Consider the following 23,034-nt stretch of genomic DNA (forward strand, 5'->3'; position numbering starts at 1 on the left):
TGGCTAGTTGAGCATTCTTCTCTTCTATCGCCTGAGTATAGCTCTGGGTCTCGCTCTGTGGTTCATACCGGAGCAAGCAAGCAAACAGATGTAATGACAATACGTCATGACTGCATTGCATCAGTCACAGCCAATCCTGGTTCCCAGTGGACTCGGTAAATTGTGAAACGGCAGTTGATATTGGGAGAAAAAAATACTCTTGGCTTGTGTCTAATGTACAAGGTTGAAAGTAAAAGCCCTCACCTCTAGATGTTTTACTTTGGTCTCCATATTTAACACCGTGTATTGTTCTGCCTCCAGCTGTGATCTGACTTCCTGAAACTCCTCCTTCATAACCTGGATGGAAACAACAATTTTAGTTTTGCTCTTACACCTATAAATACAGAAGACATTTTTATCACAATCTAGTTGCATGTAAATGATCAATCATTTGTAAATAAGAAGCTATCAACCAACTGCTGGCTGTTAAGTCTAGATCTGGCGTTGATTTGTGGTAAGCAATTAGTCAAGCCTGGTTTCTGACTAACCAGGAGCTGCTTTTGGTGGTCTAGGGCCTGGGTGCTGAGCTGGACCCGGAGGGCCTGGATCTCCTCTGCCCCGGTCTCCTGCAGGCCCCTGGCCTCCCCCTCAGCCAGCCTCTCCTGGAGTTGCTCCGTGGCCGACGGCAGGCCGTCCTCCTGGTGGAGCTGGGCCAGGAGGGACTGGTTCTCCTGACGAAGCCCCACTATGGTGGCGTTGAGCCCGTCGGCCTCTTTCACCGCCTCCGCCTCCTCCAGCTCCTCCAGCCGGGTGGACACGCCCTCCCAGCGCAGGCGTGCCTCCTCGTTCTCCGCCGTCAGCTGGCACACGTGAACGCCCAGCTCGGCCGTCTCCTGGTTGGCGAGGTGCAGCGCCTCCCTGGCCTCGCTGTTCTCCAGCGCCAGGGCCTCGTAGCGTCTCTTCAGGGCGTCCAGCTCCTCCCGGGTCAAGGTGACCTCCGCGGCGAGGCCGGCCCTCGCCTGGGCCTCGCCGTCGCGCTCGCGCCCCAGCGCCTCCTCTCGCTCCCTAGACCGGAGCAGCTCGTTCACGTGGCGCCGGTTCAGCTCCTCCACCTGGGCCTTGAGCTGCTCGGCCAGGGCCCGGAGGTCTTCTCGAGAGGCCTCCGTCACCTCCGCCAGGGCCTGGGTCTTCATGTGCTCCTCAGACCCAGCCTGAAGCGCCGTGCGAAGCCCCACCACCTCTGCCTGGAGCCTGGCCACTTCCCGCTGGGTGAGATCCAGGTGGGCTTCAGAGAGCACCAGCCTGGATGAAGCCTCCTGAACCTCCAGGGACAAGGCAGCTGGATCTTGGTTCTTGTCCCTGGACAGCTTCTCAGAGTGGGAGCTCTCCGCCGATCCCTTCTCCCTCTCCAGGTCCCCGCTCCTGCGTTCCAGCTCCTCTGCCCTGGCTTGAAGAAGTTCACATTTTTGGGTTCTTTCGTGGAGCCGAGGCTCCGCCTCACCCAGCTTCTCCTGGAGGTCCGTCTGATGCTTCTCAGACACCTTGAGGTTCTTCTCCATCTCCGAGGCCTTGGTTGTGACAGAGGCCAGTTCTACGTGGGCTGAGGCCAACTCCTCTTTCACCGCCGCCTCGACCTCCGTCAGGTTCTTGTTCTCCTGCTCGAGCTTCTTGAGCTTAGTCTCTGAGGCCTCTCTCTGTATAAGGGCTCTTTCTACGCTCTCCACCAAAGTCTGGTTCTCGTCCAGCAACCTCCTCTCCCTTTCCTCCACAGTCAACTGAGCTGCATCCAACCGGAACTTGAGATGTTTCTCTGAGGCCCTCAGGGTAGCTAGCTGGTCATGCAGGGCTTGCTTAGTGTCCTGGTCCATGGCCTCAGTCCCAGCCCCGGAATTACAATAGCTCGGATTCTCTTGAGTCAGCTTCTCAGTGTGCTCTTCCAGTTGTCGGATTCTCGCTGAGCTTTCCGCCAGCTCTGTCTCCCTGGCCTTGAGCTGCTCTCTCAGAGCCTGAAGCTGATCCTCTAGCGCTTCCCTCTGGCCGGCACTGCCCTCAGAGCACCTCGGCAGCAGCATGTCCTCCCTCTCCTCCTGCAGCCTCTTCTTCAGCTCCTCCGCTTGCCTCTCCCGGCCTCCAGCGAGGCTTGCAGGTCTTGCAGCTGGGCTCTCAGGTTCCCGGACTCCTTCTCTTTCAAGGAGAGCCCTCCCTGGATACGACCGATGGCGCCCTGGAGGTCCTCGGCTCGTCTCAACATGGCGTCCTGCTCTTGCTGGTTTGCCGCCTTCAACTCTGCCAGTTTTTTTCTCCAACACCTCCTCCCGGACGCTCAATTCCTGAGCTAGCTTCGTGGCGTAGCTCGACCTTTCCTCGGCCTCCCTCCTGGCCTCCAGCCTTTCCTCCTCAGCAGCCTTCAGCTTGTCCAGGAGCTCCTGGATCTTCCAGGCTGAGTCGCAGTAGCTGGCTGTCTGGTGGCCCTTCTCGTTCAGGGTGTCATCCAGCTTGGAGAGAAGCTCCATGTTCTTGTTCTCGGCCGCAGTCAATCTGGCCTGCAGTTCTCTTTGGGGTGCTCCTCCGCCGGCTCCGAGATCTTCGAGCCACTCCCCTTTGGCTGTTTCTGGGTTCGCCTTGACCCCCGAAGGTCGGGAGGGGTCTGTGATTGGCTCCCGCCTTGGGGGTGTGGTCTGAGAGGCCAGAATCTGCCCTTCGAGGTCTTTGACCACACCCCTCAGCTCGGTTGTTTCATCCCCCAACTCGCGCACACGCTCCAGCAGCTCCTGTTGCCTCAGTTCTGATTGGTCAAGCTCAATACGGAGGTCATCGGCTACACTGCAAGGGGAGGGCTCTCCCAGTTCTCCCAGGTCCCCCAGTAGGCTCTGTCCAAAGTCTGGGATGGGGAGGAACTCCTGAGCCTAAAAGATAAACGTAGAGAGAGAGAGAGAGAGAGAGAGAGAGAGAGAGAGAGAGAGAGAGAGAGAGAGAGAGAGAGAGAGAGAGAGAGAGAGGGGGAGGAGGAGGGGGGAGGGGGAGGAGGAGGGGGGAGGGGAGAGAGAGGGGGGGGAGAAAGGGGGGGGGAAGAGAGAGAGACCCAACAGTTAAATCTCTACACACTTCAAACCACCATCATGGAATAGAATCAGAATAGTTTTTTATTGTACGTTAGACTGTTGATATGACCTGAGAATGGTGCTAGTATGAAGAAAAACATAGTGGCTTCATCATATTATGTTGTAGGGTACCTGTGAGTAGCCGCTAACCAGGCTGTTGACACTGGAGCAACGACTTGGAGCTTTCCATGGGTAAGCAGGAGAGTTAACTCCCAAAGTCCTCCTGCACAGACACATTACATTATTATTAATAATAATAATAATAACTAGAGAGGGTACAATTTCTGGGGAAATTGTAGGGTGTGCTTGCTTGCGTCGGTTGCACAGGGGTCCGTTTTTTAATGACATTTTTACAACTGATATTTCTGTATATTTTATATAAAAATGCATAGGGCCTACTTATTATTTATAAAGATGACATAGATTTAAAAGCATCTTTTTTTTGCTGCTCATTTAGCCTACAACTCAAAATACGAGTGAAGTGTAGAATGAAAATGATATCTTCTCATTTCCCCTGCAAGAGGCAGCCTCATAGCTGAATCAAAACGAATACATTTGGCAGACCGGTGTAAAAATTGACCTAATCTCTATGACTTAAACGTCCTTTTAAGTTTTCCCTTCTAGTGATATTTTCAGGCATTTAGCCTAGCTACTCATATTGCATTCATTCATTAACCCCTTTGAAGATTATTCTACGACGTTACCGGCAGCAGAAGATGCTGCCGGTACACAAGGTAAATTCGAAAACATTTACGGAGAATTTAGTACAGCCCATAAGAAAAAAAACCTTGACCAATAGGATGTGGTGATACACAGAAGTGAGTATGACATTTTGGCTAGATGTGGGGAAGTGGTTTGTTCTGTCTGTGCCCATGAACACACACACACACACAAACGCACACACCTTAAGGTCAAGACAAATATTGAAAGGTAAAATACCTGGCAAAGGTTGGCCAATCAGAATCTAGATCATGACCTCTGGCTGCTACATCAAAGTGGATCTCGTTGAGCTCATACAGATGGTTGATGATGTCAGCTGTGAGGTGAGACTTCAGGAAGGGACTGCGGGCATAGTACCAGTCACTGCATGAGGAGAAGGGGGACCAAGCACACGCGCACGCACACACACACACACACGTTTTCAATTGGCAACCAGACCATAGTGACTGAAAGAGGAAGAAATCCTTACGACACAATTACAGAAGAGGAACCACACAACGGAAGAGAAATCAGTGGGTACATTTCTACAAAAACGCAATTACTAAGAATTATTATTTATTTGTTTAACCTACTGAAGCAAGAACATGTGTGACAGAGTAAGAGAGAGAAAAAGAGCAAGAGGTTGTGAGAAAGTGAGAGAAGAGAGATTGTGTTACCAGGTTACTCTCTGGTTGATGAGACATTGTTGCAGAGTGTCGGCAAGCCGCTTGTGAACCAGAGAATATCGGATGAAGGCCCTGCCTTTCCCCAGGGATGTCTTAAGCTGGGACACAAACACACATTTACAATGTAATCATTTAGCAGAAGCTTTCTTTCAAATCAAAATATAAATGGTAATCAAAGCAGATAATCAAGGTTCAGAAGAGTAAAGTTCAGACAATATTTCAGGGGTTACAGCCACACACACACACAAATTAAACCATGGCTGAGAAGTTACTTTAAGTGTAAATCAGCTTATACCTCAAAATAACCGCTAAGAATAACAACTTAAAAGTTGCAGTTCAGTGTTCTGGTGGAGCACCCACAAGTTCCATGTGAATACGCTTTGATCTCAAAGTTCATCAACCAAACCAGCAGAGTAGTCCTGCTGGTATCCAGGGAGGTATCCTGGACAGTAGGACTACATTAAGGTCACCAACACCATTACGACACCAGACGGTCTATTCCTGACCTATTCACCGCCTTCTTTCATTGTCACTTGATTTTTTTTTTGTACAACTACAACACGTCACAAAAGAAGTATAAGAACCAATCAGATACCAGGATTCCTGTAGTGGCTTCCCATGGGATAACCATGACCCAAACAATCACCATAAAACCTGTTTAGCTACTTTAGCAAGCCTTTACACTGACTCTCTCAGTTCAATGCATCTTATGTTTGTAATCTCATTCACTTGAACCAAAAATATGTTGTATCTTCCCAAGAGTAGCCCAAAATAGGTTTTTAGAAAGCGCGAGATTAATCTGTACTATATCTACTGTCCGTTACTCACCGCGTCACAGTTCCCTCAGAGAAGGCAGAGAGATGAGGGAGCAGGTACGCAAGTACGACAATAAGCAACTACACCTTAGCAGCTCTGACGCATTGAGCCATACCTGTCCTGAATGAGAGCAACCTATGATTAGGCAGATGCTGTGTGTCTCTGAGAGGGGTGTCAGTTCCTCAGGATTACCTCTGGGATGGATTTAACAAAGCGGATCCCGTCGTTAGCCCCTTTGATCTTGGCCAGGCAGTCACAGAAGTAATCCCAGTAGTCCTTTCTGTTGCCCAGAAAGGTTGTCTTCTCTTTCTGGTCAAACTGGGAGCCCAAACCCAAAACTTGAATTTATATTTGTACAGCTGACAGAAAATGGTGAGACATGCTTGCGGTTTGAGTTAGGCCCAGGTCTTACACATAAGCATTTTGTGTATACGCCACTGTCATAACACAGAGGAAGTCCCAATTCATAGAAACAGAATATACACCCCTTGAAAAACACACTCATTTGATTTAAGTGCTACAGTACATTTTCATACCTGTAGTAGGTACTCAAATTTGTATGAAAACTTGTGCAGGTTGGGGCTGTCATCCGTGATTGGCTCACCACACTCCTTGTGTTCTTTGCACAGCTCTGCTACAACATCTACACATAAGAATGACAGTTAGCTTGATCGTTTTACAAACTGAAAACAGCACTGATTACACAGAACCATCATCACAATACTGGGAGCAGACACTATATTAGATACCATGCAGATCTCTGATGATCCTTTTGAGTTGACTCTCCCCAACAGAAGCAGAAGCCATGATGAGGAGGGGGAGGAAGGGGGGCCCAGGGACTGAGGAACAAATACAAATGATTTAGATGAAGCATTACCAAATAAAGTTAAAAGCAGATCAAATATTTGTGTAAGATAGTTTTGAAGGAGCAACAGAGCACTAACATATTATTTGATCTCCTTCCTGGAAACGCATCTCGTGACACCACTAACTATTTTGGTCATGCATGCATTGTTTGCCCATGATGGTGAATTCAGGATTTTTGTACGGTTAACGACAATTGGTGAAGTGTTGCTGGGGTAAAATATTGACAATTATAATCGTATCTACATCATAAACAGGTTTCAATATATTCCTTAATTTTCGGGAATCTTCCCAAGGCCCCATAACGAACTAGAACTTGATTGCCCAACATCTTTGTACTGGGTTTTCCCACTGACGTAACAAGTTGTTGACGTCTCTCTGTTTAAAAGGAAAACGAAGACACTGCAGCCACGACGATGATACATTTAGTTAAGAAGGTTAAGAAACTGAATATCATGTCACATCACTCTTTAGCTGGTGTAGAGAGACTGGTGTAGAGAGACTACAGCAACATTACTAGAATCATGCACCTGCTGTTGGAAAATAGGTTTACGGGCCTACACGACTAAAACCGAACATGCTTCGGACTAATGACTAATAGCCTACTTAAAATACCCATTTCTGATGTTATTGTGAATTCAAAGTTCAGTACAAAATTGTAAAATCAGACGTTAACGTACTTGATGTTTCAAATGTTCCCGACAGCCAAGTGAAAAGGCAAGAGTGAACATGCTAGCACAAAGGCGGGCGTTTCTCAGGATTGACACCCAATGGGTACATTGGAGTACCAACACCAACCGATAGTTTGGTTGCAGAGTAAATCTTGTATAAATGTATTTTTAAACAAGAACAAGCAGGGGGGTGTAGAAAAAAGGGGGGGGGGGGGGGGACGTACAATTTATATAGAAATTGTTTTATAATACGGGATGTTTTGAGTGTTTTTTATTGGAGATTTTGCGCGCAAATGGGAGGTAAAAGCTGCACGTGCAGTAACATGACCCAGCAGCACACTAGAGCCTAACAGTATTTTTGACAAAACTCTTGTCGTGTTTTATTATGATCATAATCATGATCAACTAATTAAAGGAAAAATCATTCAATGATCATGAAAATTCAAATGTGCATATTGATGATGCATTCACTTCATAAATTATGAGGCAATAATGCTTTCCCCTACATGAAAGTAGATGAGCTGCTTTTTTAAGTAAAGTAAAAAGTAACGGTATTGGTATTCGCAATACTGGCCCTGTAGGCCTATATTTACTTGGTATCGGATCGATACAACATTTTGCAGTAGGCACACCCCTATTGCAGAGTAATAACTGAGTACATAAATCCTGAACCCTGCTTTCTTGACTTCTTCTAGATCTGTGTGTTTGGTCCCCCAGTTTTTAAGTTGTAAAATGTAAGTACACCTGTGAAAAAAACTGTCCCAGCTGCAATGGACGCAAGCACAACTCACAATTTCCCCAGAAATTGTAGCCTCTCTAGTTTAGATCTATACTATTTCTGTCACGATTGTAACAGAAATATTCATAGGCTATGTTCATTATAGGACAAACGTGGAGAGAACAAATACAGACTTACGGGAACTACACCTTTCTGTTACCTGTATTTGGAGAACAGATACCCTGTATCATCTGACTTATAGGTGTAAAAACGTATTTCAGTATACTGTACTTAGGCTACAGCTCCTCACATTACACACATTGCTGAAGTGGACAACAGCATTCTCAGAGGTAAATAACCCATGACATATAGGACTGTAAAGACTAAATGATGTTTCATCCCATGATCATTTTGTAATTAATTGCTTTTCTTTTCAAGAAACATGTATACAGAAGGTCAAGATCTGCAAAATTCAACTGATTACTACGATACCGATTATGAGGATGAAATACATGAACCAAATTGTGTCTGGTTTGGAAAAGACACAATCCAATGGCTTTACTGGATTGTGTTTGTGCTCAGTTTGTTCAGCAACATCCTAGTGCTAGTCATTCTAGCCAAATATGAGAACTTCAGGTCTTTGACCAACACATTGATCATGAACCTGGCTTTGTCCGATCTGATCTTCACAGTGGGGCTGCCCTTTTGGGGTGAATACCATAAGAGTGGAGACTGGAGATGGAGTGAGCCCACCTGTAAAGCTGTCAGCTTCATGTTCTGTGTGGGATTTTACAGCAGTGGTTTCTTTCTGATAGTGATGACAGTTCAGCGCTACCTGGCTGTCATCTTTCCCCTGTCAGACATATTGTGGACCAGGAGCTGTTTCAGCCTTCTCGTCTCCATGGGGATCTGGGCTCTGAGTGTCTTGGCAGCTACACCAGCCGTCATCTTCAGCGAAGTCCAGACTGAAGGGATTGAAAAGAAAAGTCATTGTGGGTATATGCATCCCGTCTGGAGGTCGTGGGGATTTTACCAGGAGAATGCTCTTTTTGTTGTGTCCTTTTTAGTGTTTTGTTTTTGCTATGGTCAAATACTGTTAAGGCTACTGAACCCCCCCCCAACCAGGAGCAAAAGAAGATACCGTACTGTCAAACTGATATTTTGCCTGTTCGTTGCTTTCTTTGTGGTATGGGCACCATACAATGTGGTCACATTTATGAGGACTCTCTCTTTTTCTCAGTTTAATAAAAATGCTTCGGTCAACTCAAACGAACTTCTGAATATCAATAAGTACAGTGCGAAGTTAGACTGTCTCTTCTATGTCTTCCGGTTCATTTCCTGTTCACACTGTTGCCTAAACCCTGTTTTCTATGTTTTTCTTGGAGTGAAATTTAAAAATCACTTGAAGAAAATGTTGCAGAGTTTGTGTCAGAAAGGCAACCGTCCAAGCTACAGGAACCATAGGCTCACAATCACATCCATTACTAGTGGTGAGGAGCTCTCGTTGTAGGTGAGGGAAAGGGTTTGATGTACCCCGGCACTGGAAGAGCTTCTTTTTTGAAGCTGAAATATGTTTCAATCAAAAGAGCTCGGTGTGGGTTAGATAACATCTACTCACTGCATGCTACAGAAAGCTCACTGCATGCTACAGAAAGCTTTTCAATTATTATTCTCCCCTTTGACCTCTTTCTTTTTCCTTCTGCTCTGATGCTTTTTAGGATACTATTATATTAGAATGAAATCTGCAATAACAATTCTAAAATAATTATTGTGACGTGATTTGTAAAACAATAACTCATTAAAGTAGTTCCACAATTTTTGCATGTGAAATAAAAAATACCGTCTGAGCTGTATGCTGTGCAGTGCTATTCAATAAGAATTGCTTTACATTTAGAAATGTATTGTCAAATAAAGATGCTTTTGGATTGTCATAATACTTGTTCTCATTTGTTAAATGCATACTCTTTTGTTATTGTTAAAAACATTGGTCAATAAAGATATTTAGACAGAGGAGTGAATTGACTTAAACTACTATCATGACGTGTACATTTTGTAAAAATTACATCAGCAATGTGGTGAACAAAAACAACAAACACGATCCTTCAAGTAGCACACATGATGTAAGCACAATTTGAAACGTAATGAATGCGAAACATGTTACTTGCTGTGCGAGATGCAGCGGTGGTTGAGCAGAAGCTCAACACCCAAGGAATGTTCCTCTTTGTCTGAACTTCAAGCCTTGCTTAAATATGCTGATTGTTTGATCTTTGCAGTGCATGTATGAGCAGCAGGTGTGAAAAACTGTTGCAGACGAAGCATGAAACTTTCCACAAGCTTTAGACCGACTAACTGACATTCAAAGGTGATAGACCTCTGCCTCCACATGGGAGAGACAAAAGTCTTGTCTCCATCCTGTAAGTTTGTTCAGAACACGTATAAAAGGATTACCTTTTACTGTGACGTTTCAGACAACTCTAAACCGAGTCAGACTTGTTTCCTTGCTTGCAAGAAATAAAACTATGGAACTTTCCTTGAATCCGACGAATCTGTGCACTTCTTGATAAAGAGATTTACCTAACAGAACAGCTTGGTCTTGTGAGTCCTTTTTCTCTACGAGGACATAAAGAAGGTCCCCAACTTGTTTGTCCTGTCTTGCCACCTCCGACCTCCTCTTTGCCATCACCCTCCCTTTCTGGCCTATGTACTTCCTGAACCATTGGATCTTCTGTGACTTTACATGTAAACTTGTAATTAGGATCTAATTTTGTGGGTCTACTGATCCGCCATGACCATTGACAGATTTGTGACTGTGGTGTTGAACTGGCCTCGCGAAGGGTGAGGTCCGCATGGTGGGCATGTTTGGCAGCCTGGGTTATCAGTATTGCAGCCTCCATTGGTGATGCCATAAATTCAAAGGTGGTGCAACTGGAGATAATTGTTAAATTCTGCTGTAATGCTGAATCCAGCAACTTCGAGGCCCCTGGAGAGATGGTGGGAAACTAACTCCAGGGCATTCTACTGTTTCTCCTCCCTCTGGCTATCATCATCTTCTGCCACTCTGCCATTCTCTGGAAATACCTGAAGGCTGCCACCAAAATTCGAACCAGGAAAAAACACAGGGCTGTAATGGCTGTCATGTCAATGGTTGTGACTTTCTTTGTGTGCTGGGCTCCTTATAGTATACTTATAATCCTTATGTCAGTACTTAAACCTGAACTCTGTGATGTTAAATTATACATTGCCATTGAAATGTGTAGCATCTTGGCCTATTTACACTGTTGTGTGAACCCAATCCTTTATATGTTCTCGCAAAAATTCAAGAAGTATTTGTTCAGCCTTTTTTGCTGTCAGTCTGTTTAGACACAAACCAGAGGGAGAGACGTCTTGGTCAGAGCAACTTCCGAGATATCCAGTGCACACAATGGTTGGATCCTCAAGAATGGTGAGCCCTTTTAGGTGTATGGGACTCATACATTTCATATTTATTTGCATAGCCTACTTAGCAATCAAGAGCTAGAACTCCAAAACTCGTTCCGTATTAATTTGTGAATTAATTCTACTGATTATTATTCTACTACTAAAATAATCAATGATATTGGAAAATATGTTACTGCATGTCAAGTCTGTGAGAGAACAAGCAATATAAACTTTTATTTTTCTATTCTATTTATGTGTGTGTGTGTGTGTGTGAGACTTAAATCTGTTTAACCACTGTGCAGATGAAGTGACACCTCTACAGTGCACAAGGTCAGATCTACTCACGGTACAATATGGAATGATATTCATATATTATATCTGAGCTCAGCAATTTAGGCACTTAACGCTTTTATTGTTTTTTTGAGTACACATGTATGTGCATAATAAATTGCCATGGCATTTTTGTTGATTTTTTTTGTACTCTGTCTTCGACAATGAAATGGATGTAAGACAGCAAGGCCAATAGACATATATTTTTTAAATTTGGTAATATTGAGTGCACAATCATTAGCAATTGTGAGATTTAAATGTGTATTAATTTCCCCTTTTCTTTAGACCACTGAATTGTAATTATTCCTTTCTTTTTTAATCAGAATTGCAAACCAGTATACAAGCCCTTCGTGAAATTGTCAAATGGAGTACAGCTATGAGAATGCAAGCGACAGCACTCAATACTACGATAACTACAGCACTCAGGACTATCTGGGGAATTTTCAATTTGGACTGTTTTCCACCGTGTGCTACAGCCTCATCTTCTGTCTCAGCCTTCCTGGAAACTGCTTCCTCCTTTACCGTCTGCTACAAACAAGAGGACAGCGTACGGCCTCAGACTTCCTCCTTCTCAATCTCACAACCTCTGACCTAATCTTTACCCTAACCCTGCCCTTCTTCGCCGTCTACCACCTCCATGGCTGGTTGTTTGGAGAGTGGGCCTGCAGGCTGGCGAGCGGAGCCTTCTTCCTGGGTTTATACAGCTACATGTGCTTCCTGACAGCGCTGTCAGTGGATCGGTACGTTGCAATAGTGCTAGCCGTGTCCACGTCCATCCAGGCCAGACGTAGGTTTTGTGTCCGTCTGACAACAGCTGTGCTCTGGGTCTTCTGTGTGGCGGCTTGTCTTTTAGAGGTGGTGTACTCAGAGACCAGCGATGGCTTTGATGGAGAAATACGCTGTGTTTCTACAATGCAGGGAAACATGGAGGTCGTCGGTAACTTTCTCCAGATATTCATATTTTTCCTGTTACCGTTCCTTGTTATAACTTTTTGTTATGTTCGCATCTGCGCCATTGTTTCCCACAGCGGACTCAGGGGGCGCAACAAGTCAATGAAACTGATTTGGGGGATTGTAGTGGGGTTTTTTGTCTGTTGGGCACCGTATAATGTTGTGCTCTTCCTCCATTCCTTGAGGTTGCTTGGCGACTATATGCCGAACATGGATGAGGCGCTAAGCGTTGCATATTACATCTGTCACACTCTTGCCTACAGCCACTGCTGCCTCAACCCACTGTTGCATGTGTTTGGAGGGCAGAAATATAGGAGATATCTTCCTTCATCGTTTTGCAGTTTCTGTCTATCTAAAGGAAACCAGAGAGCCATCTCTCATACAAGTCAAACCATTGTCAGTTACCAGGCCTGGGTATGATGCCAATAAAAAATACACTGAGTTTTGGCCAATGTCTTTACACAGACTGACAAAGAACACATAATGCTGATTCATAGGGGGACTTCAACACAAAAGCATTAAAAAATAACACACCATCTGCAGAAGTGAAAATGTGACTGGCTGTACTGAATTTCTATGCAACAGTAAATGGTGCCAAGAGTTAACAGTTTCAACTATTATTTAAAAATGTACATTGATGCCTTTTTAGTCATTCGACTGGTGTCACTCCTATTAGTGATATTAGAAGATTGAATGAAGTTGCCCCTGACCAAGTCTAGTTCTAAAATGTAATGATGCATGTGATGTCATTATGTGAAAGGATTAGTCATGTTAATTTGTCGTCTGAGTAAGACACATGGATTTTGTCACTAGGTAACCCAGTGTGGATGTTTCCATGGCTGTAGAGAGAGATACAGGGTGAATTGGGAGAGCTCTCTGGCCCACCGGCACCACAAAGCTCTCTCATGGGAAGATAAAACTTAATTAACTAAACCATCTACTGTTAACGCATGGATATGTGTCAAGGGCAGAGCAGTCCTAAGCAAGCAAGCTCAACCATTCATCTCCAAGCACTTCGGGCATGTTTACTGTATTATTAGGCTCTATAAAAAATTTAAATTAATAAAATACATATTTCAGAAGGTTCAAATTAAGTACAGCATGTATGCACTACTTATAATGAATTGTATCCGCTATCCTACCTACCCCCAAGTTACTGTAGGACAACCTTCTCTCACAGTATTTCTTGTGTCTTGGCAAATCTGTTGTTGTTCTGTCCTGTTTTTTTGCCAGGAGCCAAACAGATGTTGTTTTCCAGTCGGTTGCTTCTCCTACCAGCTCCTCTCTCCTCTCTGCCCTTAACAACCACGCCTCTCTCCTGTGCAACTTTCTGCCACAACCCCCCTTTTCACATTTATTTATTAACTTAATTCCAATTATTGGTAACAATAATTATTCCCCAACCATATGTGTGTCATAGAGATTTGTGGAGAACCTATGTATGAACCTCTGCATTTATAGATAATAAAATGTTCATCTTAAATTCATCTGAAATGCGTGTAAATCAATTGAGCGTGTAATTCACATCATTATAAATGAAACACGTATTAGTTATACACATGTCCTAGACATACATGAGTTAATCCATTGTATACTGGACACATGATGCTGCATTAATCAGGTAGACATTACATAGGTGTTCCTGAGGCTATTTACTGTAAATAGAGAACAGGGATTTATGTGTAATTATTTATGCTACTATATACACTAACAATCATACCTCTACACAGTACAGTAGGATATAACATTAAATGATTTTGCCATTCATCCATATATCATGTACTTCCTACATAAATGGCGTTTAAACATTTTGATTGAAGTTGCTATAGGCTATTCATTCATTCACACACTGTAAATTAATAAACAATAAGTAATGTACATTCATAGTCACATACATTTAAATAGCATACTTTGACTTTCCTTGAATCTGACATTTAGAACATAATAATATATTGATATATACATCAAACAGAAAAAAACGATTTGCACCAAAACTGTGAACAATTTTGCCTTTAGAATTGCTATTTAAAAAAATATGTATTTAGTGCAAAGAAATATCATAAGATTAAACAAAATATGCAATAATAGTGTACATAAAATTTTTGAAATAAAACAAGGAAAGTAACGCCACTTCTGAAGAATTGCATTTCTCAGGTGTAACCCACATAAAGACAAAGCTGGTATACCAAGTGTTACTTAATGATTTATTGATAAGAAGAAACCATACAACGAACACTTCGGCCTTGCAGTAAAAACTATCATCAACATATACAATACAATACAATACACTATAACTAGTATGTTAAAAACACATTCAATTTTGTCAACATGGAGAGAATTCTACAATTAAAAGTTTGTATTTGACACAGTTAAAAACAATATTATTATACCAAATTACCTCACTAGAGGGAGCTAGTGGACTGGAGAAAATAGACTTGTTGGACTCAAAGCCAGGCTCACTGAATGAGGTATTGAATGTATTCTAGGACTGGAAAACCAACTGAAAGACACAGTCCTATCACAGTAGTGTGTCACAAACTTTAAATCAAAGGGGTTTTCAGTACCTGATAATACTTTCTATTTCATCAGCGTAAAAGTCAACGTATTGTCTTTTCTTTTTTTCTAACATACTTTGGTGTACATAGAAACTACACAACAGCATAAAAAAATACTATAATAATAATAAAAAAGAACACAATGGCTTACAATTTCAAAGCTGGTAAAGCTCAAAATCTCCCAGCACACTTCTGGGTCAAATTAAGGTTACTATGCCGGCTGTTATCAAATGGAAGAAGTGATAAACAACCATAGACATGAGACTTAATTAAACAAATCAAACATCTGCTTGTTCAGAGTAGTGGTACTGTATAGCTGTCTCCCAGGGTGCAGACAGTATTGTTGCATCCATCTGTGTTCCTTGTCTGGTCTCAACTTTTTTTATGACCCTCGAATGTGTCTTATTAGTCGCAACTAATTAATTGAAGTGTGTGGTACAGTATGGATCCCATTCCACCACAGACTAAACTTTGTTCTCTTCACAGGCTGAGCTAGTAGGAACCAACCATTTGCACCACATACATTCACTATTCAGTCTTCATATCATGTTGTGCTTCTCTGTCAGACCTTTGTGGAATCATGACAGGTACACTGAAGTGGTTCTGGAGCTTTCTATCTGTGTCCCCCTCTATCCCTTCATTTTATCACTCTCTCTTTATCTCTCCTTTCGAGCACAACTTTCCAAAAAGTGGACCTAAGTGATTTTGAATGGCGCAGTGCATGACTAATGGTTGAAACATGTTAAAATCATTGCAGAAATGTCCTTGGGAAGACAAATGAATTTTCAGCAGAATAATTAACTTAATTAACAATTTGCATGCATATTCATCAGGGCCATTGAAGACTTTCCAGCCCAGCTTGATGAACGTTGCTGTGTAATAACCAACTCATTTACATTCTGCCATCTACTGCCATTTGTGTGGATTACCAAAAAGGGAAAGTAAAGAATGCCTATAGGTGTGTGTGTGTGTGCATGGGTGTGTGTGTGTGCGCATGTGTGTGTGTGTGCATGTGTGTGTGTGTGGAGGGGGGGAGGGGGGTGGTCATGTGTGTGCACATTTTGTCTTTCCTCCGTACATGTCACACTGAAAGCTTGATGAATTGATTTGACATGCAGGTATGCACGATACAATCCAGCCCAGCTGCCAAGCATCCGCTTGTGCACACTCACCCCACACATGCAGCACACGCATGCAACACACACACACACACAGACACACACACCAGAAAACGCACCTGACAGTCCCATACCCTTGTCCCGTGAATGTGACCGGTATAGGGCCTGTGAGTGTGTGTGATGTGTCACGCCCATAACTCCTTGCACATCCCTCTCCCCCTATGGTGGGCAGTCCTTGGCACAGATCCTGAGTCGTAACTCTCCTGGGTTGCCAGACTGCACCAGCCCCATCCCCTCCCGTCTCTGCAGGGCAATCTTTAAAAGCAGCAAGGTGTGACGGCACAGACTGGCAGCTTGGCAACCGTGCCCGAGGACACCAGCACTCTGGCAGCTATGAAGGGGTACCATCACATGGGCTCAGCTCACTAATACCATACGTGTGTGTGTGTTTGTGAGAGAGTGTGTTTGTGTGTGGGGGGGGGGGGTCTAACATCCCATGTGCTGTCAATGCCAAGCAAAGACAAAGGAATTCATTAGGACATCCGATCATTTCTAAAACAGATTTTTTGGGATCACTTTCAATAAAGAGTTTATTCATTTCAGATTCATTTCAAAAATATAGATGAGATGTTCACCAGTTGTCTTGATTACATGTTAAACATTCAAAAAGCCACATTTATATTCAGAAAATGTGCAGAAATGTTAATTGCTTGTATTAACAACATTTCACTTTTTATTATTGCGTGTCTGTACTCTAGTTTTGAAGTCCTGTGCCTTGTTACTAGAAAGTACATCTTGTTTACTGACTTGTCAGGAAAAATGCTGCACCAGCAATAACCCACACCAAGCACCACTACAAAATAAAGAGAGACAAAATTATTTACACCTTCTGAAGTCAATATGGTGTAATTCCTCAAGATTTTGTGAACAGCAATTATCACGTTGATAAGCCAATCCACAGTTAAAAACAGACGCTTGGGAAAAAAGCATTTCACCTGACACACATGAAGCTTGTGATATTTGCATACTTTCTTTCCTTGCAGCTACGCTTCTCCTACGCTGTTTCATGCAGGGTAAGGTGTGACACTTGCAGTTTCTCTCATACGCAGACGTGTGAAAGTGAACTGTGAGAATTATTAGCCTGTCTTGTTCAAGTATGTTTTGACAGGAACTTGCAGTGGAACCACCGAACTGGTATTTGACATTGTCAGTTTTGAGAATTAGTTTGTATTTACTGGTGTAGCATCACACTACAGATAGGAATTGGCAACTCTACTCAACAAGGCAGTTGTGTTAAAAGATCATGAACAAGCCTTCAACAACTCAAATTGAAATCATTATTTTCCTCTGTGTTTTCTCTAATCTTCTACAATTTCACACTTCCACTGAAGCAAGACCAACACAAAACAACTGTTGTGGGCCATTAAACTGACCTTCATGGAGGCCATGTAAAAAAAAAAATTGCGTCTGTCATGCAGGCTTTCAAAAAAAAAAAAAAAAGTTTGTTGTTCTCTCCTCATCAACACATGAGATAAAGTCTTAGACAATAAAACATTGTTTGAACTTCAAGGGTTAGTGTATAGCACAGTAATCTTTTGATGGTTAAATCAACATGGGAATGCTGTACACTCACTGAGCCCTCCAGCTTACCGCACATAGCATTGATGCTAGAATAAAGTGGTTCCTTATGCCACCCATGGCTAAGAGTGTATGTGAACATGAAAGATTTAAGATATGCAGGCTTGAAGTCCCCTCTTTATGTAAGCAACATAGACCTTCTCCCCCCTGGTCTCCCTAATAATCTGTGTGTGTGTGTGTGTGTGTGTGTGTTGTGCGTGTATGTGCGTGTGAGCATGTGTGAGGGTATGTAATTGGTTATGGCTTCATGGCTGTGCTAGTATTTGTTTTCCCATTCATTATTGTTAGCATCAGTAGTTTGACCTCTGGCGAGGGAACTGAAAAAAAGCCAAGCTCATCAGTGACAGACAATAGACACATTGCATTTACAGTAAAGGACTATTTTAGTTGACAGTTGTACTAAACTTCAGCATTGAAACAAATGTAAAATTCCTCAAACGTGTGTGCGCGTGTGTTTGTGCGAGCGCGTATAAGTGTGTGTGCGCGTTGGGGTGCGCGCGTGTGTGCGTGTCACCCTTCTCCTGAGGAGAGGTGCATGTGGCACCGTATCGTTTGATGCGGCAATTGATGGAAAAGTTCTGAAGAAAGTCCCAAAGCCTCAGAGGAATTTGATTACCTCCATCCATTATCTGCACAGTGAGCGATCGCGAGGCTCGCCATCTGTCATCCGTTTCATTTGCATCGTCAACACCTGCCCTGCCTGTTTATGCCTTCACTTTTTATAACCAGCCTTTCAAAGCACGGGAAAATGCAGACTTATTCTAAGTGCATTAATTTGTAGTTTCAAAGAACGCAGAGAAAAGCAACAACCTGGAATGGTTCATGTGCAATAGAACTTTTATAGACAAAAAAAACAATCCCTTTCATAATATCATTTAGAGTAATGATAATATTCTGGGAAATAACAATAGATTGATGAATAGATAGATCGCGACAGACAGACAGATAGATAGACAGATGGATAGGGAGCCAGCTAGCCAATCTGACAGACGGACAGAGGGACGGATGGATGGACAGATAGATAGATAGATATATAGATAGATAGATAAAAATCCTGTTTATTCCACTGCCCCCCCTCCTCCTCTGTGTTTCCCCAGGTGGTAGCGATGGCTGCGGGGCCCATTAGCAGCAGAATTTCTGCCTCCAGCAGGCCGCGCGTGTCCCCCGTGACACATTTTTGGATCGGCACCAAGATTCTCCCCCTGAGCAGACAGCTCACTTCCCTCCCATGTCTGCAGTAGGGAGATGGGGAAAGGAGTGGGTGGGAGGGGGAGAGAGAGGGGGGAGGAGGCCCCCAGACCAGCGCCAGTCCCACAGGAACAGGTTGAGGCTGATGGAGTCGGTTCGGGACAGATTGGCGGTGGTGCAGTATGAGGTGGAATATTAACAAGGAGAATGTTTCAGAAATGAAATGTTGTTAACGACGGGAGGAAGGACTGTGTGTGTGTTGATGGTGATGTGTGTGTGTGGTGCATGGTGATGTGTGTGTGTGTGTGGTGATGGTGATGTGTGTGTGTGTGGTGCATGGTGATGTGTGTGCGTGTGTGTGTGTGTGGTGATGGTGATGTGTGTGTGGTGCATGGTGCCTCTGACTGTAAATGGCTACACACACACACAGGCCTGCTTGTGTTCATCTTCATAGACCTGCACATCAAAATGTCTATGATTCAGAAGGATGTGGATTTTTTTTTTTTATAACTGGACACTAACTATACATGCATGAATAGTTACATGTAAGATGCTCTTGAAGTTAGTATGAGTTCTCAAGTTTAATGCTGGGTCTTTTTCATTCTCGTGGTGGTTTTGGTGAATAGAACACCTTAATCTCATTTCGACTAATGCCGGTGAGTGCCACGGCCATGTCACACGAAAAAAGCACAGACACACACACACACGCCCGCATGCACAGAAATCTCTCCAGGCTGGCAGATGCTCGGATGCCGAGGTGATGCAGTGGTAGATAGGTGAAAGCACGAGAGCAACTGTGCCCACTAACATCACCTCTGTGTCTCCCTTGAAATAGAGTGTTGCTGGGGTGTCTGAGGATCACACTCCTGCATCACCCCCACCTGCTCCATACACCAAACCCTGAACGCTCTGCTCCTCTATATGCATAAAGACACACACCCTACCCTACATGCCCGTATGCTCACTCTCTCTCACACACACACACACACACACACACACACACACACACACACATACTGCAAGACAAAGAAAACCTTGAACAAAGGTGATATAGTAACAGATGTTTCGCTCATGTTGAACACATTTTCTCTAAAATTATTTATTTTGTGACTTCAAAAAGTAATATGTTATCAAAGTTTCAAAACAAATCCACCTTTCAGTCACAGAAAACACCTCTTTACATCAGTCAGACATTAATATCCTTACATTAGGCACTTGCATAGAAGAAATGCTCTAAACCAGTCATAATACCAATATTTATTTAGTCTCACTAAACATTATAATGAATTCCTCCCTCCCTCATTTTTCCTTCAGGCCAACACGTGCGCTGTTTTTTTCTGTTTTTCTTTCCTGCATCATTCGTCCCTCTCCTCTTTTCTATAACCTCTACGTGCCAAGTTCAGAACCCCCCCAAAAAAGTTGGTCTCAGAAGCGGGCCTGTTGCCAGAATGACTGATACCCAATCTGAAATGCTAATGAGATCTTGGCCGGTGGTACGGTGTCAGCCAGTCCTCCTCCGCGGCTCGAATCACCTGCACCCCCGATCTCGCTCTCTGTTTGTCTGTCTTTCTCGGTGATCGTTTTCCGAGGGGGGCTCAGCTCCTTAAATCCGACTAATTAAAACACCAAATCCCCCTGCTTCACTCGCACCTCCCATACCCCCTCTCACAGCCTCCTCCCAACACTCTCGCCTCATTCCGCAGGAGAAATGATTATTGGGACTTTAATGGAGAGCGTTTTCCCAGGCTGTACCATCTGGACCCTGGGAATCTAGGCTTTACTTGTATATAGTCAGCATGGCCGGAAGGACTTTCTCAACAGCGCTCGTAATTTGCTTTAGTGTTCAAGACAACTACATTTATTTAATCATGTGAGTTTATCTTTGTGGTTTACACAATGCACACGGACGTATTTAATTTTCCCAAGCTGTGATATTTCTCCTATAACTAAAATAATTACCATATTGCCCCCCCCCCCTTGCCAACAACACACACATAAGCCTACACACCACCATCTCTCCATTCCTCTCCCTCACCTCCCACTCCTACACAGCAATGGGCCATATGCTCCCTCACACTCTCGTTCGGTCTAACGAGCTGAACGAGAGAGAAGGAGCACGTGTACACGTTTGACCCCGCGCTAAACTGCACACAGCACCCGCATGGCAGTGTCGCATCCCCTCCTCCTCTGTCTTCTCCGCACACACACGCACACACACAATGGAGAGACTCTCAAGGGAGCTTTAAACGCCCACAAGCTAACAACACAACCCCCCCCCCCCCCCCACTACCACCACCACCACATACTGGCAGGCAGTACAAGACTGACAAGATGAGGGGAGGGGGTGAGAGAATGAGAGATTGATAGTGGGAGTAGTAGAGTCCATGGGGGGCCGCAATGATCCTCACTAGATACACTTGACTTCACGAACAGGGAAACAGACTGGTCAAAAAGAATATGTTGTTGACTATTTTGGACTTCATCTCTCTCTCGCTCTCTCTTTCGCTCGTGCTCTCTCTCTTTCTCTCTTTAAGAGGTGTCCGTGATACTCTTGACTTCAGGAATAGGGAAACAGGCTGGTCAAAAATAAATCTTTGTTGAATATTGTTGACCCCGTCTCTCTCTCTCTCTCTCTCTCTCTCTCTCTCTCTCTCTCTCTCTCTCTCTCTCTCTCTCTCTCTCTCTCTCTCTCTCTCTCTCTCTCTCTCTCTCTCTCTCTCTCTCTCTCTCTCTCTCTCTCTCTCTCTCTCTCTCTCTCTCTCTTGAAGAGGTGTACGTGAAGTCTGTTAAACAGGCCTAACTTTATTTAAAGGTGCCACTCGCGCAACGTTAGGCTATGTTGAACACATCGTGTCAAAATGTCATTTTACCCATTTTAACAAAAGTCTTCACCCCTTCAATCAAATCAGATTTTCTAAATGAATGTTATTTTTCAGTTCACAACGACAGAGCTGACACTCTCCTATAAATAAGCCTTTGGAGGCCTATTTTTAGGATTTTCTCCGACAGTTTATTTGTTGTCTTATTTTTTAAGTAACACAAACTTACTTAGGCTACAAGGCATATTGTATCACTTGTGTTGTATCGCGTGACCTGTAAAAAGTAGTCACCAAGATAATTTGGTTAATTGAGAGAACGCCGTAGATTTTATTCTAGACGCATTTTTTTCTAACCAGCAAGACTGCTCATTCTCAAGGGATTTGTTGTCTCACTCTCTCTCTCCTGTTGAGGGGAAAAAGGAGAAGAGAGGAGAGGGACCGACAGGCTGTCTCTTGCTGGCTGCAATCCAGCTACCTTCGCCAAAACACCTAGCGCGTCTGCTTGTCGTCGCGTGTCATTCATCAAGTCAAATTAAACTATTTTAAAACATATTAGAATGTGTTCTGCTGATTGTGTTTACTTCGTCTTGAAATTAACTGGGTGCCTACGTGGAAAAATTGTTTCATGAAATGTAAGTTTATCGAAGCCATTGGTGACAGTAGGCTAGACTCTCTATGTTTCATTTTGTAATATTCCTAGCCATAACATCAGGTTAACAGTTTTGTAATCTTGAAAAAGATTTTGAATAGCCTACAACGTTGTATTTTATGCTTCGTGTGTTTTGGGTGAACTAAGATGTGATGAAGAAAGGAACAAGAGTTTGTTCCTTTACCAGACATGTTCAATTTGAGGCAGTGGCGATTTTATACTCTTTTTAGGGGTGCTCAAGCACACCTACATTTCATCTCAGCACCCCTAAAAATAATACGAATAAAACATTTACAAAATTGAATTATTATGAATTATGATTATCTTAAATAAGTTTTAGTGCTCTAAGTAAGAGTTTGCAAATGTGTATGTTAGTGACAGACACTTTAAACAGAGGAGAGAAGAAGTAGGTAGTTAATTTCATGGCGCAGATATCACATTCTCATTGGGGGCTGAGCTCCCTAAAGGTCTGAGCCTAGAATCGCCCCTGATTGGATGACTATTTATAATCACTATAGATGTTTTACACTATGCATTTTTTCAGTGTATTGGCCAATGGCAAATACGGTAGGCCTACTGTTAAAGGACTAGGTTCATAGCCGCCTTAACAGAAATCATATTTTTAGTATGGATTTTTAAGAAAAGACGGTCAACGAGAATGTCGATTGATCAAAGAATTAAAATGCGTGTGTGTATAATTGTGTATGTGGGTTTGTGTGAGTGAACGACAAAGAGAGAGAGAGAGAGAGAGAGAGAGACGGAGAGAGAGAGAAAGAGAAAGAAAGAAAAAGGGAAGAAAAACTGAAAATAATATTCACTGACAATAATCGACTGT

At 43.4% G+C, this 23,034-nt stretch overlaps 3 protein-coding genes across 3 annotated transcripts in view; 2 read left to right on the top strand and 1 right to left on the bottom strand.

Moving 5' to 3' along the window:
- LOC134036090 (FYVE and coiled-coil domain-containing protein 1-like) overlaps positions 1-6,791 on the bottom strand; it is a 10,579-nt gene extending 3,788 nt beyond the window's left edge. Inside the window, 12 exon segments of the mRNA XM_062480843.1 lie at positions 1-55; positions 244-336; positions 528-2,107; positions 2,110-2,275; positions 2,277-2,885; positions 3,213-3,303; positions 4,020-4,163; positions 4,457-4,563; positions 5,474-5,599; positions 5,818-5,924; positions 6,031-6,120; positions 6,226-6,791. Of these exon segments, the coding sequence (XP_062336827.1) occupies positions 1-55; positions 244-336; positions 528-2,107; positions 2,110-2,275; positions 2,277-2,885; positions 3,213-3,303; positions 4,020-4,163; positions 4,457-4,563; positions 5,474-5,599; positions 5,818-5,924; positions 6,031-6,120; positions 6,226-6,256 (3,199 nt within the window). The 5' untranslated portion in view covers positions 6,257-6,791.
- A 1,088-nt stretch (positions 6,792-7,879) lies between these two features.
- On the top strand, positions 7,880-9,525 carry LOC134036610 (chemokine XC receptor 1-like). The gene has a single exon (XM_062481608.1). It carries the CDS (start codon positions 7,977-7,979, stop codon positions 9,042-9,044), a length of 1,068 nt encoding a protein of 355 aa, XP_062337592.1. The 5' UTR covers positions 7,880-7,976; the 3' UTR covers positions 9,045-9,525.
- Positions 9,526-11,644: 2,119 nt separating this feature from the next.
- Positions 11,645-12,869, top strand: LOC134036577 (CX3C chemokine receptor 1-like). Its single transcript, XM_062481576.1, has one exon. The coding sequence runs from the start codon at positions 11,645-11,647 to the stop codon at positions 12,650-12,652; it is 1,008 nt and encodes a 335-aa protein (XP_062337560.1). The 3' UTR covers positions 12,653-12,869.
- Positions 12,870-23,034: the final 10,165 nt, after the last annotated feature.

Source organism: Osmerus eperlanus, chromosome 16 (assembly GCF_963692335.1).
Source record: "Osmerus eperlanus chromosome 16, fOsmEpe2.1, whole genome shotgun sequence".
Taxonomy (NCBI): Eukaryota; Metazoa; Chordata; class Actinopteri; order Osmeriformes; family Osmeridae; genus Osmerus; species Osmerus eperlanus.

Bases quoted from the DNA above. Each gene is read 5' to 3' on its own strand.
- LOC134036610 (XM_062481608.1), top strand. From the start codon at position 7,977: ATGTATACAGAAGGTCAAGATCTGCAAAATTCAACTGATTACTACGAT.
- LOC134036577 (XM_062481576.1), top strand. From the start codon at position 11,645: ATGGAGTACAGCTATGAGAATGCAAGCGACAGCACTCAATACTACGAT.